The sequence below is a fragment of the Coturnix japonica genome, chromosome 2 (genome assembly GCF_054131305.1).
Source record: "Coturnix japonica strain WE chromosome 2, WE-NBRP24, whole genome shotgun sequence".
Classification (NCBI taxonomy): Eukaryota; Metazoa; Chordata; class Aves; order Galliformes; family Phasianidae; genus Coturnix; species Coturnix japonica.
Genome location: NC_140664.1, coordinates 10096499 through 10114485, shown reverse-complemented (window position 1 = coordinate 10114485; position 17987 = coordinate 10096499). Strand labels below are relative to the sequence as shown.

Sequence of the window (17987 nt, the reverse complement as noted above, 5' to 3'; positions counted from 1 at the left end):
CCAGGGCCTAACCACTCTCCTAGTGAATTCCAGTGTGTGTGCAGACCAGCATCAGCTCTGTGGTAAGATGTATTACCACACTGTCTACTGTCCACATTTTAGCCTGACAGCCAAATTTCTCTAAATATATTGAGCATACAACTGTGTCGTCTTTCCACCTTGCACTGCTTGCTGCTGCAGCTGGAGTAAGGCTGGCCCTGCTGGGTAGCTGCAGTGTCCACTCTTGCAGTGTCTGGGACCACTGATAACTTATTTGGCTTCTGAACTCAGGAGTGCTGGGGTTGTTGAAGCAGAAGAACTTAGAATGGGAGCCTGTGTGGGCTTAAGGGAAAAAGACAGTCATGTTTGAAAGTCTCTAATCAAAATATTTGACATTTAAAAAGCAGACATTTTGGCATTTCTCCTCCCCCAGCTGTTTCACTTTAGGTCAATAATGTTACAATTTTACTGCTGGAAGAGCATTCATTTATGTCTGTGTGATGCTGTTACAGTTGGTTGTGGATGCTCAGCTTGAATTTTGAGTTCTTTTTGTATGGTAACTATGGGCACAAACTGAATGGAAGTAAGTCAGTGCTGGATTGTCTGTCTTGAGGTGAAGGGTTCCCTTGAAGTGAAGGGTTTTCTTTGTCTTACTTTCCCATATGATATCTTCTGTAGCTTTTACTCCTGCCCACTATTTGAGCTTTGCCTGTATTAGAAAGCACAACGCTGAGGTTTAGCAGAACCAGTTTGTTGACTCTCCCATGCTTCTCTCTGTGTTCCAGCCCTGTTTTCCAACCAAGCCATTGATGTTGCATCGTGTGACTGCAATTTCTTGTGGTGCCAGAAGGAGCGTGTCTCATCTGTGCAATTAGATTTTGAAACTGATGTATCTGCACCAGACTGGGATGTTATGGTAGTTTGAGCCCAGAACTAAGATAGTGGCATTTACTGAAACGTTATATTTGATTTAATAAGCTCTGATGAGGGCTTGCTAGCTTTCTTTAAGAGCTGCACTGCCTCCAGTTCTGGACGGAGTGTAACGTATCTGAGAATTTGGGAATTCATGGGTGAAAATGGTTTATTTCCTGTCTTTCCTGCTTCTTGTTTCTCATTTCCTCTCGTTTCCACAAAAGTCAGTTTAGGATGGAAGACCAAGAAACTATTACATTTAGTTTAGTGGATGATGCAGCTTGAATGACCTTCTCTAAGATGAGAGCTGTAATACTAATTAATGGAAGCCAAGTTTATTTTGTAAAGATCCTTATGGTATTGTTTACAGTTGAATAATAAGAAATATATCTTTTATTAGAGACAGACTTCACCCTAAAGTACTTTCACCTGCCAATGCTATTTAAAATAAGAAACAGTTATTTACAACAGAAAGCATTAACTGTTGACTGGTAAAGAAAAAAGGGGGGATTATATCAGTGGGACTTGCAGTGTGTAAGCAGAAATCCTGTGTTAATATAGAGGAAACGGTGCTTCTTAAAATTAAAATCCAATATGTTGGAAATGAACAAAGTGATCTTGCTGATATTCTTTTACAGAGGAGGTGTTGGATGCAGCAGCTTGTGAACTTTTTCTGGAAATGGAAAATACTCTTACAAGACTTGAAATAAAATACTCCATTTTAAGTAGCAGTTTCAGAAAGTGTTCTGAGGGATCAAAAAAGAGCAATTATTGCAAGGGGGATCGTATAATAACGTGAGTTGGAAGTGACTTGTAAGGATCATGGGAGTCCAACTCCTATTTCCAGAAGAGAAACTTTTGTCCCAATTTTTATCTTGCCAATATCAAATTCTGAAAGGAGAATTTGGGTAGAAGGACAGCGGTGGACTCTGGTGTTCAGCCTTCCCGGGTGTCCCATCTCTGGTGCTCAGGAAGGCTGGGTCAGCAGCAAGCAGCTCTGGGCTTTGAGCTCTGTGGTTTGATGCAGACATGCCCACGCCTCCACAGGCCAGCAGCTGGTTAGTCATAGGAAAATCCTTTCCCATTGAAATTAGTAGTGAATGTTGTTTTCAGCCTCAATTTCAACATTTGTTGAAATCCACCGAGAACAGAAGGGTATATATATATAGTTGTGAAAATAGAAGATTTTAGAAAACTTTATTTTATGAGCGTTTGGCCTGAGATGTGTGAACATAAATAAGTACGCCTTGTACTTGCTTAGAAAATACAGGTGTGGTTCCTTTATGTACTTCTTGGCAAACAAGTGGCTTAGGAGTGTATCCCCAAACCAAGCTCCACTCTGCCACAGTCCACCACTTCTCAAGTGTGCTGGTAGAGCTGTTTGCATATCTGCACTTTAAATTCAGTTACGGGAATCCCATTGCTTTAGGGGGCTTGCTTTTGTCGTTGATCTTGTATTATGGCCTCCCCAGAACAATATTTTTGTCATGAATTGCTTTATTGACTGAATTTATTGTATGACTATGAAAAGTTATATTGTCACAGCAGAGGAGAAACATGGATCTCTTTCAAAGATTCCTACCAACCTCAGCCATTCTGTGACTCTGTGATACAAGAAAACTGATACAAGATTATGAAAGATAAGGGCTTGAGATGCATCTCCAAACTCTTCAAATCCTTTATCCTCCTTTCAGTGCTCCTATCTACTAGTTAGACTGTCTTTGTTAACTTTAAATTGGTTTTCTGCCAAACAACATAGATGCTGGTTGGTAAAATAAAGATTAATGTCACCATCCATGTCTGTGGAATTTAGTAAGGAGAGTATCATGTCATCAAAGAATATACTGAGTTGGAAAGGACCCACTAGGGCCATTTGATTCCAACTCCTGTCTACACACAGACCACTCAAAATTTAAATCCTGTGTCTGAGCGCATTGTCCAAATACTTCTTGAGCTCCATCAGACTTGGTGCTGTCACCACTGCCCTGGGGAGCCTGTTGCAGTGCCTGACCACCCTCTTGTGGGTGACCATTTCCTAACTCCCAACTTGAACCTCCCTTGGTGTAGCTCTATGCCATTCCTTTGGGTCCTAAAGAGGTGCTGGCCAGGACCAAAATAGTCTGGTGACTTCATGGGCTTTAGAGTACTGTCAAGCAAGCATCCATATTCATTTGAGTCAGTGTTCTTGTACTACCTGCCTTTGTGCCTTGGTACCAAATGTTTGGCACCCAATGTAGAGGTTACAGTAGTACAAATATGTACATATGATACAAGGACTTCTGTTATCTCCTATAGCAAACTGGAAAATTATGTCTTTTTATTATTTGTGTCTCTCAGCCTAAGTTAAACTCTGCTTGTGTTAAATAATAGTTTAGGTTGGATTTTATACAGTAAAGTGTATCAGCTCAAGTTACAGTGTTTACTAAATCAAGCTCTCTGTGACAGCCCTGTTTATTTCATTAGGTATTACCACAATGTCAGTAGGAGTTGAGATGTTGCCCTTTCTTACCAAGCAATCTCTGTGGATACTATGGCAGAAATATTCAGTAAGATAGATCTTCATTACTGCTCTCAAGTCTAAACTACATCATAATGACTTTTTAGCCTTCCCCTCATAGGCTTTAAGAAAAATAAGCATTGTAAGGAAGTAACTTGCAAAAGGACTGCTGACCCAGTTCTACTGGCAGTGGGGTTTTAGGAGTTTCACGTTGAACAAAAGTTTCATGATTACTTTATTACAGAATAGTATAGCAAGTTCTTTTTAAAAGTGGTTAGTGACGCTGGGTGCCTCAGCTGCTCTGTGCCCACTATGAGATGACTCTGTTTTCAGAACACTTGCAATGCCCACTCCCTGAAAATGCTGGCCCCTTGAGATGCTCCAAACTGGGCATCCAGAAAGGAGCCATCATGTATGGTCCATTTCTATTGAAATTCTGACTGTGCAATATAATGTGTTTGCGTTTCATTTCCATGGGACTGGCAGTAAACTCCTGGGTCGCTGAATCTTGTCACTTCCCATTTCAGACAGTCACAGCCTACAGGGAAATGACTTGTAACGCAGGATGAGTTTTCCTGTCAGGAGCAGTTTGTAATCTAACAGATGCTCTTGGCTCATTTTACAGATTATAAAGAAAAGAAAATTAATCAGAAAATACTGGAATACTGGATAATAGAAGAGGTTTTTTTTTCTTTCTTTTTCCCTCCAGTCATTTGTGAAAGAAAACAAAAGCCAAATAGAAAATAATGTGAAGTTTTAGGAGCCATTCACAGTTGATAGTTTGGTTGGAACCATGGGCACAGTCTACTAACAGTTTTCCTTTGCTGGTCTCTCCTTTGCAGTTACTAGCAGTCTTGTCTCCCACATACCTCTCACTTTTCTTCTCCGTAGTCAGATCTTTTCCTTTGATAGAATATAGGGAACTTGGATTCACATTCCTTCTTTGCTTGAGAAGACTTGAACTGGTATTTGTAGCTTTGAACTCACTTTCATCTATCTTCCAGAAGAATGGTTTAGAGATAGAGGTTGCTGGATATCAAGGAGTATCACAGAACAGTTGAGGTAGGAAGGGACCTCTGCAGATCATCTCCAATACCTTGCTCAAGCAGGGCCACCAAGAGCTAATTTCTTTTTCCCTTGTGGATGTTTCATTTTGGAAGGCACATCAGCTTTCCATTGGAGCACTGACAGCTCAAGGTATAGGTCTGCAACCCACTCACACAGTGAGATTGTAACTATGTGTGAAAGGTTTCTATGCAAGTGGAATGGCTTCATTGCAGAGCAGTGAGGGTGCAGCTCAAAATACACTCCAGCCAAGTTAAGGCATTTCCTGAGAAGCTGGAGCTGTCTTTAGGACTGACTTCAGCTGTAAGTAGCTTCTGACTGTTCAATGGCAGGAAATTTTGCAATTACTGCCCTGAGTTCCCTTTACTTCACCAGCTGTCATTCCTGCTCTGGTTGTTGGTGTTCTGATCGGGAGTATTTTTTCCTTCTCTTGCTAATTGCAGTGGTTAGTTCCCTATCCAAAGGTCTTCACTGACACTGTCTGGACTTTCCAGTTTCAAACATTTGGTTTTCATATGAGAACACCTACATTGAATTAGTTTTCTCTGGCCTTTTGCTGTTCCTGTGCATTGCTTCTAGATTCCTTTTATTTATGTATTTATTTATTTATTACCATTTTTGGTACCATTTTTTGTATTAATAAAATATGTTACAGGTCAGAGGGGTGAGGCTCAAAGTAGAAATCTTCAGTGAGAGTTTTCTGAGGAGCTGTCCATGTACGTGGAGGGGAAAAAGCCAAGAATAGCCCACAGTACTGTAGAAGCAGCCTCTTGTTTAAGTTCCTGTTGGTCTTTATGGTCTGGGATACCAAGGCAGGATCCAAATATATACAGATAGAGGAGAGAACTAGTCTCCTGCGTAGCTCTGTACCCTGTCCACTCAGCATCTAGAAAGTAGAGGGACATCTGTCTACAATCTTCTCGAAGCATTTTATGCATCTGTTTAGAAAGATTCACAAAGTGTAGGTTGGTGGATTTCTTTTTTCCAGATGTATCATCCAAATTGAGATGCCAGCAGTTTTGAACCAACTAGATACAAGAGTGAAGGGAGTGGTGGCATGGAGTGTCTGTGCACTTTTCTGCTTTGAAAATGAAGTAGTTGCTAAAACAACAACAAAGATGCTTAGCTGTATCCTGAATTGAACATGTACATTGTCCTCCAGAAGATAGAACTAAATTACGAAGTCCTGGAGCCTGTACTCCTCTGCTGTCAGCAGTTGGAACCTACTGGCAAAGTGTGTGTTTTCTCTTGCTGCTGGTGCACATGAAGACAGCTGTGTACTACTGCTAACACTGTTGGCTCGAGTGACAGATGTTTGTGTTACATATGTTTTAACAGTCTGAAATCTACAGGCAATAGTTTACCGATCCTCCTTTGCCTTGTACTATGGCAGAGCCTGATGGTAAAAACTATGTGTAGCCTTGAAATTCCAAAGAGCCTAATAGGAAGTGCAGGAGATAGAATTCACAGTGTCTTGGTGTATGGCAAAAGAAAGTGATGATGGTGACTTTTAATAGGATACAGGTACTATAGAGCAGTAGCAAGTAACAAAGAAGGAAAACCCCTTCCAGTGACAGCTCAAAAGGAGAGCGATCTCTATCCACAGAGATGCTACTCCCTCAGCTGCCTACCCTTAAATGAAGGTGAGGAAACAAAATGAACAATAAGTATGAATTCAGATGTGAGTTTGGGGTAAATGGTTGTCATTTTAGGCAAGCATTAATATAGGAAGTGTAAAAATAGTCCTAACTTGACTACCCTGTTATTGTAACTTCTGTTTTAGCACCTTGGGTTCACGGTATGTAACTCTGCCCTGATTGATTACAGTTTGAATCAGCAGTGGGGCACCTGAGCATGACCAGTTGGATCTCTTACTAGGAAGGAGAAATAGAACTCTTACTGCTCTTTACGTTTTGTTACCCAATGTGTAGGGAGGCGTTTCAGTGTAATAGCCCTCTTTCCATTATAAAAAGAGTTCATGAAGTCACATGTGCTTAAATTCATAATGATGAGATGTGGAATCTCAGCTAATTTTAATGTGATGCATGTGGGCCTTTGAAAAATAAAAATTACAGCCTTGAACTGGGCTTTCTGTGAGTAAAAGATGTAATATTGCAAAACGTGTAATCTCTGGGTGGTGAGGGTAAGCACTTGTGGAGAAATGCTTACTGAACTCAACATGTTTAGCCTAGATAGCAAAGAGATTTAACTACAGTATGCAACTTTGATGGTATGTTGTGGCAGTAGCTAGAAGTATATGCAGAGAGTTCAGAATGCATTCCTTAGATATGAATTAGAAACAAGATTAGACTAAAGTTTGATTAGATAACACAATGGCACTCTTCCAGCACTTGCAGAGCATTTGATTTTGATGTTGAGCTGGGTTGGCTTGCAGAGTGAAAGGTCTGAGTGCTTTGGAGAGCTGGCTGGCAATGCAGCTGGAGTCTGGCTGGAGGGTGCTCAGCAGATAACGCCGTCCCTGTCTGATGGAAGAGGGAACGTGCCTCGAGTCTTTCTTTGCCAGGAATCTCCACTGCCCTCCTGATGACTGAAACAAAAGTAGCAGGGAGGTTTGCAGAGCAAGCAGTGGACAATGCCATCTGAATCTTTCAGAACTTAATATCAGCACTGAAGTTTGATTCTTCTTCTTACAGTGCTGTTGCACTAATGGATTGGTGGAACCCAGGACAATGAGTTGTGGGGTCGTAGTCAGGATAGGTAGTGAAATCTCCTAATTTCTCATTTCCTGGTAAGACCAAGTCAGCCAGGGGGTGCTGACTGGTCTGTGACAGTATCTATCATAAAGAAACATTGAACGTGCTGGCATTCCTGCCATGGTGAAATGCAAAACCTTGCATACTCATAGAGAAACCCACAGCTTCTCATCAGGTGTACACAAGTTCTGTTCCGCATTAGCTTTTCCCGGGGGGCTGAAGTGAGTTAGGAGCAGAGGAGCTGAGTGCAGAAGGTAATTGTAGTGTCCAGTATAGGGTTGCAACTGTTTTCTAAGGTCAAATAGAACATCTGTAATATAAGTTTTCTTTTACATCTCCTTTGGTAGCTGGGCAGATGAATAGCTGGCAACAAGGTGGGAGACTTCTAAGCTCTCATCTATGACTTGATCTGCAGGTGGAAAACGTGTTCCAGTATCTGTCAGAGATCAGCAGTAAAGGATGGACATCACTGATGTAAATACCATCCATCAGATGTATCTGTAGTACCTTCAAGGGCAAGCTGTGAGCGTTAGTGACAGAAACATTCGGAGTATTCACAGCATATATAACATATGTACCTTCATGTGCATGAAAGATCATGAGCAGGGAGATGACTGTGAACATCTCTGAGACTTAAAGCAGGCTGGCAGATGGGCACAACAGTCAGGATGTAAAGAACGCAGGGCAGAATGTCTTTACAGATAATGTCCCTCTTTCCTGAGCCGTGATCCATCTCTTTGTGCTTCATTTTAACGCATTTCTCAAGTGCAGTAAGTTCAGTTATTATTCTTTGTCTAAAACTATTTGAACTTAGGAGAGGCAGCTTTATTATACTCTTGGTGTTTAACAATGCACTTTTCTTCCCCTAAGAAAATGATTTAGGCCACTGTAGTTTCTTTATGTCATGGATATGATTCATTTTAGCCATGGGAGGAGAGTGACAGTTACTTGCTGCACAAACCTTTCCTGTGATTCATGGAGTGCCATTTATGTCAGCCTTGAAGGAGACACTTCATATGCATCCTAGCAGGAAGGAAAAAGAGCCTGAAGACAGTTACCAGATAGGATGTGGAAATCGGGTGGGAGGGAAGGGAGAGGGGAGAGGAAAATGTTGCACGGATGCCAAAATTCTGTCTGTGTTATCCATTTACCTACTTAATGGAAAATGGATATGTACCAAGCTTATATATAATTAAGGGAAACGTTGTAACTGTAATTGCCATGTTCACAAAATAGTAAGGCTTATTATATAACTTCTTTGGGTAAATGTATCTTAGCGCTCCTCCTGCCACCTCCGGGATCCATCACTGTTTCATATGGTGAGCAGTTCCTAGCCCTGAGTGCTGCGTTTCAGCAGGTTTCAGGTGTTGCTGCTAAGCTGGGATGGCCATGGACAATGCTTGGTCTTAGCTTTGTGCACTGAGGGATTTTTGTGCTCCTACATGCAAATGCAGTTAGTAGTGTACGAGCTTGCCAAATAGGAAACGAGCTTCCTTTATTTGCACACACGTGCACAAAATTTAAAGAGCTATACCATGCTTCTCCTCCTAAAAGTAACAGTGCAGATTGGCTACTTAAGTTGCTTGTAAAGGAGAATTCTCCATTAAATGGTTGTTTCTAATGCTACATTGAGGACTGAGGGGCTCTTTCACGGCTTCCAGCTGCATCTCATGGTTTTCTCTATCCCTGGAAAGTGCAGATAGGAATAAACGGGAGCAGGAGAAGTAGAAATGTCTATTTCCTAATTCCTGAAGGTGGAGATGTTATTAACTTCCTGATCAGGTTCGGGGCTTGTGGCTGTTCTTCCTCCAACCTCTGTCAGCACTCATGGCACGTGCAGTGAGTCCTTGTCCAGCTGAGATGCACAGCAGCATCAGAATGGGAAAGCAGGGCTGTAGTTAGATATGAAAGGAGTGATGGTAGGAACAATGAAGAATAAGAGTGGATGTGAATCTCTAAGCACGTGTTCTGTGTGTTCATTGATTTTTTCCTGGCGATTAGAACGTTACTGTCTGATTCACCAATATTACTCAGTTTTCCATTATGGCTTGGTTGTCTCAATGCTGTCTCAATTTTGATTGCACTCTATCTGTGCTTACTGGGGACAATGGGCTCTAAACTATAGCTATGGACTGTACCATACTGAAAGGGCATTCAAGTTTCTCGTGAATTTTTCTGAGGCAACGTGATGAGTCATGAAATACAACTTTAGCAGAAAATATCCTGATTGCCTAATGACTAGGTGTTGGTAGCTGAAATTACACACACTCTCTCTGGTTCACATGAAACCAGGGAAGTGTCCTTCTGAGTAAGCTGTTTGTTCAAGTTACCCAAGAAATGTCAAGGTTTACGGTTGCAAAATAGGAAAGAACTATGTGTTGGAGGAGCTTGGAAACACCTGCTGTGCCTCACGGCATTAACTGCACCATCTGTAAAGGAAAAATGCCGCCTGCAATGTATACAGCTGATCATCCATGTGCAACGTGCTTTGTTTTGCAGATGATGAAGAGGATGTTAGAAGTATGGAAAATGTCATGTTAGAGTATGCTGTACTGGACAGAGAGCTTCGTCATTACATGAGAGCAATTGAAGAAACAGTAGATCAGGTAAACTCAACTTCTGTAAAGGTTACTAAACCGTATCCTTATTTAAGCATTGTCCTTTAATAGATACAAATGCTACGTTAAAGTGCTATAGCAGTAAAAATAGGCCCTTGAACAGTATAAAATCCTGAGGTCAGCAGTCCGGCTGTTCACCCTGATTACACGTGTATGTGCTGCTGCTGCTTTCCACTAACTCCTGCAGCAGGGAGCAGTGCTGTGGCACTCAGTGCATGGCTGTGGGTGCAGCCACGGGCTCCAGCGGTGGAAGATGGAGGTGGCACAGTGCGGGAGGCGGCCCATTTCAGGAGCTACCAACTGGCTGTGGCAGCAGAGGCACTGACGATGCCTGATTTCCGCTGTCTTTTGGCCCACGTGGGTTTGCTGATGCTTAGTAAGGGTGAGTTTGTTAATTGTCCACCCAGTTTGCTGCCTGAACCCTCATTTCTGCAAGAGCCGGGGCATGTCAGTGTTTTCAGTGGTTTCCAGCTCAGCTCACAGTGGTTGCACAAGAGGTGCTATGAACCCGGAGGTGTTTGCGCAAGCTGCTCTCCGGAGCGCTGCGCTCATCGTCGGTGGGTTTGTTCAGCCTAGAGAAGAGAAGGTTGCAGGGTGACCTCATTGCAGCCTTTCAATACCTGAAGGGAACTTATTCCCAGGAGGGGAGTAAACAGGCTGCCCAGGGAGGCTGTGGATGCCCCGTCCTTGGAGGTGTTCAAGACCAGGTTGGACGGGGCCCTGGGCAACCTGATCTAGTAAAGGTGTATGTTTGGTGGCCCTGCCAGGCAGGGGGGTTGGAACTACATGATCCTTGAGGTCCCTTCCAACCCGGCTCATTCTGTGATTCTGTGGTACCGCGGCCCACACGAGGCCCGGACCCGCCGCCTCCGCTCGCCGCAGCCGCAAGGGGGCGCCATGGCCGCGCGGTGCCCGAAGCCCGCGCTGCGTCCCGGCGTGAGGCTCCGTGTGTCCAGCAGCGCGGCCTGGACTGCGGCCAGCGGAGCTCAGGTACAGGGGCAGATCCACACATCCACAGGGTGTATTTCATTACTATCTACAGCCTGAGGGCAGGAAGGCCACACAGAGGGACCTGCGTAGGCTGGATCGATTGGCTGAGGCCAACTGGGTGAAGTTCTACAAGCTGTGGTGCCAGGTGCTGCGCTTTGGTCACTACAACCCCAGGCTTGTGGCCTAGTGATTAGAAAGGATCTGAGAGTGCTGGCTGACAGCTGGCTAAGCATGAGCCAGCGGTGTGCCCAGGTGACCAACCGCATCCTGGATTGCATCAGCAATAGTGTGGGCAGCAGGAGCAGGGAGGTGATAGTCCTCATGTACTCAGAATCACAGAATGACCCGGGTTGGAAGGGACCTCAAGGATCATGTAGTTCCAACCCCCCTGCCTGGCAGGGCCACCAAACATACACCTTTACTAGATCAGGTTGCCCAGGGCCCCGTCCAACCTGGTCTTGAACACCTCCAAGGACGGGGCATCCACAGCCTCCCTGGGCAGCCTGTTCCAGGGCCTAACCACTCTCCTAGTAAAGAACTTCCCCCTAACATCCAACCTAAATCTTCCCTCTTTTAACTTAAAACCATTTCCCCATGTCCTGCTATTGTCAGCCCTTTACTCAGTGCTGGTGAAGCTGCCCCCTTGAGAGCTGTGTTCAGTTTTGGTTCCCTCGCTACAAAAAAGACACAGAGGCCCTGTGGTGTGTCCAGAGGAGGGCAGCGGAACTGCGAGGGGTCCAGAGCACAAACCTTATGGGGAGCAGCTGAGGGAACTGGGATTGTTGAGTCATAGAAGTGGAGGCTCATGGGAGACCTTGTCACCATCTACAACTCCATGGAAGGAGGTTGTGGTGAGGTGGGGCTCAGCCTCTTCTCCCACGTAACAGTGATAGGACAAGAAGGAAAGGCCTCAAGTTGCACCAGAGGATGCTCATGTTGAATGTTTCTTCTCAGAAAGCGGTGAGGCGTTGGAATGCTTTGCCCAGCGAAGTCCCTGGAGATGTTCAACAACTGTGTAGGTGTGGCACTGAGGGACATGGTTTAGTGGGCATGGTGGTGATGGGCTGATGGTTGTACTGGGTGATGTTAGTGGCCATCTGGCTGAAAAATCATAATTCAAGTAATCAAGTGTGTGTTCAAAAGGAGCTGGAAAATGTGTCTACATCAGCAAGTGTCGGACTGCACACACACTGTTCCTTGTGTAGCCTTTAAATATATATTTCAACGTTCATCACCAAAGCTGCAGTCCTCTCAGCCTATACTTTTAGGAATGGGACAGTTCAGGATTGTTTCCTTTTATTGGAAGTATTAATGAATATAGAACAATATCTATGAAGTAGAACAAATATATGAATTGTTCTCTAAACAGTAACAGCTCATGCCTTGTGCTGGAGAATAGCTGTATGCAGTGCCTTCAGAACTGTGTAGTATATTTCCAGTTACCTGTCAGAAATCAATTTGAGATTTACTTTTTGGTAACAAAGATACTGTTGCTGAATGTAGGGCAGCACCTGGAGGTAGCTGTAGAAAGGGTTGGGTTTAAAATAGCCTCTGCTGGCTCAGTCCCTGGTGCCATCTGAACTCCTTGCCTGAGGGCACTGAGTGGGAAGCTGCAGCAGCTCATTGGGTTTTGTGAGCTGACTGCTTTTTGTGTACTGTCTTAAGAATAATTGTCTCAAACTGGAAAACGTGTTTTGTCTGATTACTCTGTGAGTTTGCTGTCATTTTGTCAGATCTGCAGCTTCTTCAGGCAGCTGTGAATCTGAAGTGGGTTATATTCTGTTCTACCTTCTAATCACCTGCTTGTAGTCCATGTCCAGCTGGAAGTTAGAAAGGTAAGGAGACAGCATCAGTTAAAATGACAGATTTATTATTTTATTATGCGTATGTTTAAATGACTGTTAAGAAGGTAGTGCACAAAAGAAGCGTGTCATGTAGATGACAGATAACCAGCATGGGGATATGGCTGCATGGTCTTGAAAGCTGCTTTTTGTTGGTTTGTGCTGCAGTTGGTAGAATGCAGAAGGTGAAACACATCAGCATCCTCTTCTGGTTCAATCAGCAGCCCGCTGAGTAAGAAATGAACAATTGAATCACGGTGTTTCCAACAATAGGCTGTGAGAAACCCTTTGTCTGAGGAAACTCCCTGTGCCACTGGATTTTCTTGTACCTGTGGAATGACTGCACTCCTGCTGCTGCCTTTTTGACTTTTAACAAATATATTTTTAAAAATAAGTTACCTAACATTTGGGTCCTTTCCGAGCAAGGTCAGGACAATACTCGTATTTTTCATGTAGCAACAGCAGCAAGAGAAGACTCATGGGGCTGGAGGATGTCTTGCTGACTGCTTTATGTGTAGGTGTGCACCAGAGTGATTGGGACCCAGGTTGACTTAGACATCTCAAGCATCCCCTACCCTGGGAGCGCTCCCAGGTGCTCAGTGGCAGCATATTGTGCCTGCTCTCTAATTGCTTTCTAGGTTAGAAGAGCTGTTGGCTGTGGACTCCCAGTGCACGCTCTTCTTTTTAAGCATTTGGTTCTTTGAGAGCTGGGGTAAGTTTTCTGAAGTTCCCAGATTTCTCTAAATAAAATGAATCACAAGATATTCTAGATCTGTCTAGAAAACAGGGAACACCTAACTAGTTGTCCTGATGTTGCACTGTTCCAGCCTCTCTTTTCTTCTACACTCCCATGTCTCATCATCGTCATTAAATTTGGCAGGAAAAGAGAACATGGCATTATCTTTCCTCTGCAAATGAGAGGTGCACTGAGTTTGGTACTTGCCAAGCAAGTATTTGTCTTGCTTGTATTATGTCTTCCTTTTGCTAAATCTCAGTGCTGTGAGGAAGTATGAAATCTAAACTCGAGTGATGTGGAAAGAAAACATAAGATATGTGGTTAAGAAAAGTTTTAAGGGTCATACTTAAGGTATGGCTGAGAGCAGGAAGAGAAATTGCTCTTTGCTGCTGCTTGTTGACTTGCTATCTACTAAGGAAGCCACTTCAGACTAGCTTATGGAAGCTTATAGACTTGTTATAGAAGAAATATAGTATGGACATTGTGCCAGATCCATCTCATGACTCGGGCAGGACAATAGTGGGAAACAGTATGTGACTGTAGTTGTGCCTCTGCATAGGTATAATAATATAAGGCTTAATAAATCTTTTGCAGACACGCTTAATCCTGGTGTTCCATGGCTCTGGAATTCTTTATCATTTTTAAGTCTATCCTTTGCAATTCCTTTGATGTAGTTTATAGTCAATAGCGGAGTGCTTGTAGTCTCCAAACAGCGGCTCAAACAGTATTGCCCTATTGTAGCTGTGTACTTCATTCCTGCAGAAACTGGGACAAAGATGCATTTCGACACATTTCTAGTGTTTACTTTCTAATATTTACCTTTTGTCTCTCTGTGTGTTGGGCAAAGCATTTGATAGAGGCTGATTTTTAGTAACCCATGTGTACAGTTCATTACAGTAGTACCTTAAGAGCCCACATTTAATAAGCCACAGTAGAAATACTTGTCTAGTAAGCAGTATATAAAGCAGTAGGAGTAGTGTAGTAGCGTTCTTTGATTTATGTGGGTTATACAGCACATCTTCAGTAGTGTCTCGTAACAAGCATAAAAACGTGCTGCTTTTCGGAGTCTTAACCCTGGAAGCCCTTGCACATGAACACCTGTATGTTTGATTTCTCTGTGGTGACATTTGTCAAGCGAAACATGTTCCTAAATATTTGCAGTGTCAACTCCATATTGCTGAAATGTGTCTTGGCTGTGTGGGTAGGGGTGAAGCAGGAGGGTCAAAGCTGGTTGCAGAGTGAGGATTTAGGTGAAAAGAAGTGTTCCTCATGCAGAGCTGGGACCTCCATAGATGGGTTAGCAGCAGTGAGAGTGGTTAGAACAAACCTGCAAAAGAAACCTGCAGATTTCCATCTTAATTTGAAATCTCTATTTGCTATTTGCTCCTTTTCTGGGGAAAAGAAGGCTGAGGGGAGACCTTATCGCCCTCTTCCAGTACCTGAAAGGTGCTTACAGTGAGAGTGGGGCAGGTCTCTTCTCACTAGTGACAAGTGACAGGACGAGGGGAAATGGCCTCAAGTTGTTCCAGGGCAAGTTTAGGTTGGATATTAGGAAGAACTTCTTCACAGAAAGGGTAGTTAGGTACTGGAATAGGCTCCCCAGGGAGGTGGTAGAATCACCATCCCTGGTTGTGTTTAAGAGCCGTTTGGATGTGGTACTCAGGGATATGATTTAGTGGAGGGTTTTTAGAGTTAGGGTTCTGGTTAGGCTGCGGTTGGACTTGATGATCTTCAAGGTCTTTTTCAACCTGGGTAATTCTATGATTCTACGATTCTATATTGGGCAGTGATTTTGTCCTGTAGGTAGCAAAGTAGCCGGGGACGAAGGAAGGCTGGATACTATTTTCAGGTCTGCTAAGAGCTGATGTGGTTGACCATGACAAATTGCATTGCTCTGTGCCATGGGCTACAGTCCCGTGTTCATGAATGCTACTTTTGTGCAGTACCAAATGGCCTGATAGCAAGTTCTCATCAATTAAGGCAGATCAGATGATACCACGCTCCTGCTGGCTGCATTGCTTCTTGCAGGACAGACGCTACCTGATGGGCATAACTCAGTGCATGCTTAGAATTGGCAGAGTGAGTTGTGTTTCATCAGTGCATCAAGCAGCGGTGGTGTTTTTGATCTTGTTCTACACGTACTGAAACTGAATTTAGCATCTAACCCAACCACGGTCTCTGTTTCCACATCTGTGAAATGTGAACGGTAGCTCAGTCTGTAAAGAGATCTTTTATTTCCTGTCTGAAGATTTCAAAGCAATTTGTGTTTAGCTTTGCTATGATTTTATTTTAAAGCTAGGGATTGTAATTGACAGTCCAAACTGCTTCTGGCATTCCAGAGGGTCAGAACAGAGAACAACTGTAAGTCCCTGTGTTTTGAATCCCTGCTTTTCTAGGCAATGTCTGCATTTCAGAGGCAACATGAGTTAATGCTGTCTAGCTGAGCTTAATCTAATGGAGGGAGATCAAATTATGAGATGTTCTATTGGTAGGTGTTGAGGTAGGCAGCCAGTGTAGATGAAAAGGCCATCTTCATCTCCCATCAGGGATTATTGTTTTTTGTTGTCAATGAAACCTATTGCTGGAAACAGTGGAGCCGTAGCTTCGGTTGATCAGCAGTGAAAACAGTCTTTCAAATTAACCACCTCATCTAGAAAGCTCCTGCTGACAGCACAAGGATTTAAATGCTGGGGCCACTGTTGAGGGGAACGCTGAGGGCTGAATGATTCTCAGCAGTGGGGGGTTTTGACTTGAAATTAATTTCTCCTGTTAATTGAACACACCCAACTTGATCAATGTCTTTGGGGAGACAAGTTTGGAATGCTTTCCATAAAACGTCTCTCCAAATGTTCGGTATTGTTTTAATTAGTATAATTGTTTCCAGATAGTTTGTGCATATTTGAATGTTCCTCCTCCGAAGTTTAAATGTTAGACGACTCATCTAAAAACATGTGCTCTCTCCTCGTATGTTTTCCTGACCTTATCAATAAAAGTATTCAGCCTCACAGATCTTCCCTCTGTTCAACTCTTAGCAGCTTCCTGATAAATCACAGATGAAGTGTTGCTTACAACATTTATAAATCACACTTTTTTTTTGGTGCTGATACTGCCGTGAATGGTTTTGTTTTTGTTAAAGGGTGTCACTTAGATCTGTTAGAAGTTATTACTGTCGTTTGGAGCTTCCTCGTAGCTCATGCACCTGATAAATTCCCCAAACACACAGAAATGAAAAGCTTTGTGATGTTCCTACTGTTAATTCTGACTTATTTTTTCCCCAAGTTTGTGCCTTACTGCATTGCCACTGCTTTACTATGAGCATTTCATAGCATTTGTTCTACTAGATGCTCATCCTTTGTTCAAAGCTGTTCCTATGCTATTTTTTCCCCGGCAGTCTGTTGTGTGGGTTCTGTGTAGAGCAAAGCAAATTCACAAGGGTTTCTGGAAAGGTGGCAGCTCTCGCAGGGCAATCTCACAGGGTGTGGTTTTGTGGTGTGTGGTAATTGTTGTAATGATGATGTGTGGGCTGTGAATGAAGTATTTCTCCATAGATATTTTTATGCTTACTTGAAGGTGATCAAGGGATACAGGTAAAGGCTGTGCTGTACTAGGGTCCAGTTCAGTAAAATGGTATTGAAACAGAGGGTTTCTGGACTCAGCTGTTAAAATCTTTGCTGTGTCACCTTTACAGTCTCTAAAGGAACTTCCCACCTTCTTCATGTTGCTCTGTTAAACTCTACTAACTAATGGAACCACAGCCCTCATCATCACGAGTCATAGAATCACCTAGGTTAGAACAGACCTTCAGGATCACCAAGTGCAGCCATCATCCCATCACTAAACCATGTCTGTTAGTGCCATGTTCCATAGATCTCTTAAGTACCTCCAGGGATACCAACTCCACTTCCTTGGGCATCCCATTCCAATTGCTTGAGCACCTTGGTGAAGGAATCCTTACTAATGTCCTAAAGCTAAACCTGCTCTGGTGCAACTTGACAGCATTACAACCTGTCCCCTGACACCTGAGAAAAGGGTCCAACATCCTCCTTGCAGCAGCTTCCTTTCAGGTAGTAGTAGATTGCTGACCTCTCCCTTCAGCCTCCTCTTCTCTGTACTAAAATACCTCAGTTTCCTCAGCTGCTCCTCATGATTTTTGCTTCCTGGTACCTTCACCAGCTTTACTGCTGTTGTCTGCACACACTCAAGCAACTCATCGTAATTCTTGTAGTGAGGAACCAACAACTGAACACAGTATTGGAGGTGTGGTCTCCACTGCTGAGTGCAGGTGCACAAACTCTTTCCTAGTCCTGATTCCATGCTATTTCTGATGCACGCCAAGATGTTACTGACCTTCTTGGCCAGCTGGGCACACTGCTGGCTCATTTTCAGCCAGCTGTTGTAACCTGGGTCTTTTTCTGCTGGGCAGCTTTCCAGCCACTCTGCCCCACGTCTGTCCTGTTATGTCCCAGGTGCAGTACCCAACATTAAGACTTGTTGAATGTTAGATGATTGGACATGGCATATTGATTATATTTGGTTTGTTGGGCAACTGCTCTTCTTCTCTCCCTGCTTCCCCCCTTACAGCCTTAGGGTTTAGAATCCCCTTCTTGTCCTCTTCTTTCAACCAAAACTGGAGCT

The 17987-nt window shown here is 43.5% G+C and overlaps 1 protein-coding gene across 6 annotated transcripts in view; it reads left to right on the top strand.

Annotated features, from left to right (window-relative positions):
* The window catches only part of NSMCE2 (NSE2 SUMO ligase component of SMC5/6 complex), a 117790-nt gene that overhangs the window by 16394 nt on the left and 83409 nt on the right, over window positions 1-17987 (top strand). For 3 of the 6 annotated variants that reach the window (XM_085539311.1, XM_015856275.2, XM_085539312.1), the window contains exon 3: window positions 9667-9773. The exons of 1 other annotated variant lie outside the window; for it this stretch is intronic. In XM_085539311.1, coding sequence (XP_085395437.1) covers window positions 9667-9773 — 107 coding nt within the window. Of the gene's footprint in view, window positions 1-9666; window positions 9774-9980; window positions 10168-12441; window positions 12611-17987 lie in introns of those variants that run through there. 2 more of the 6 variants (XM_085539314.1, XM_085539315.1) reach the window with 2 other exon arrangements.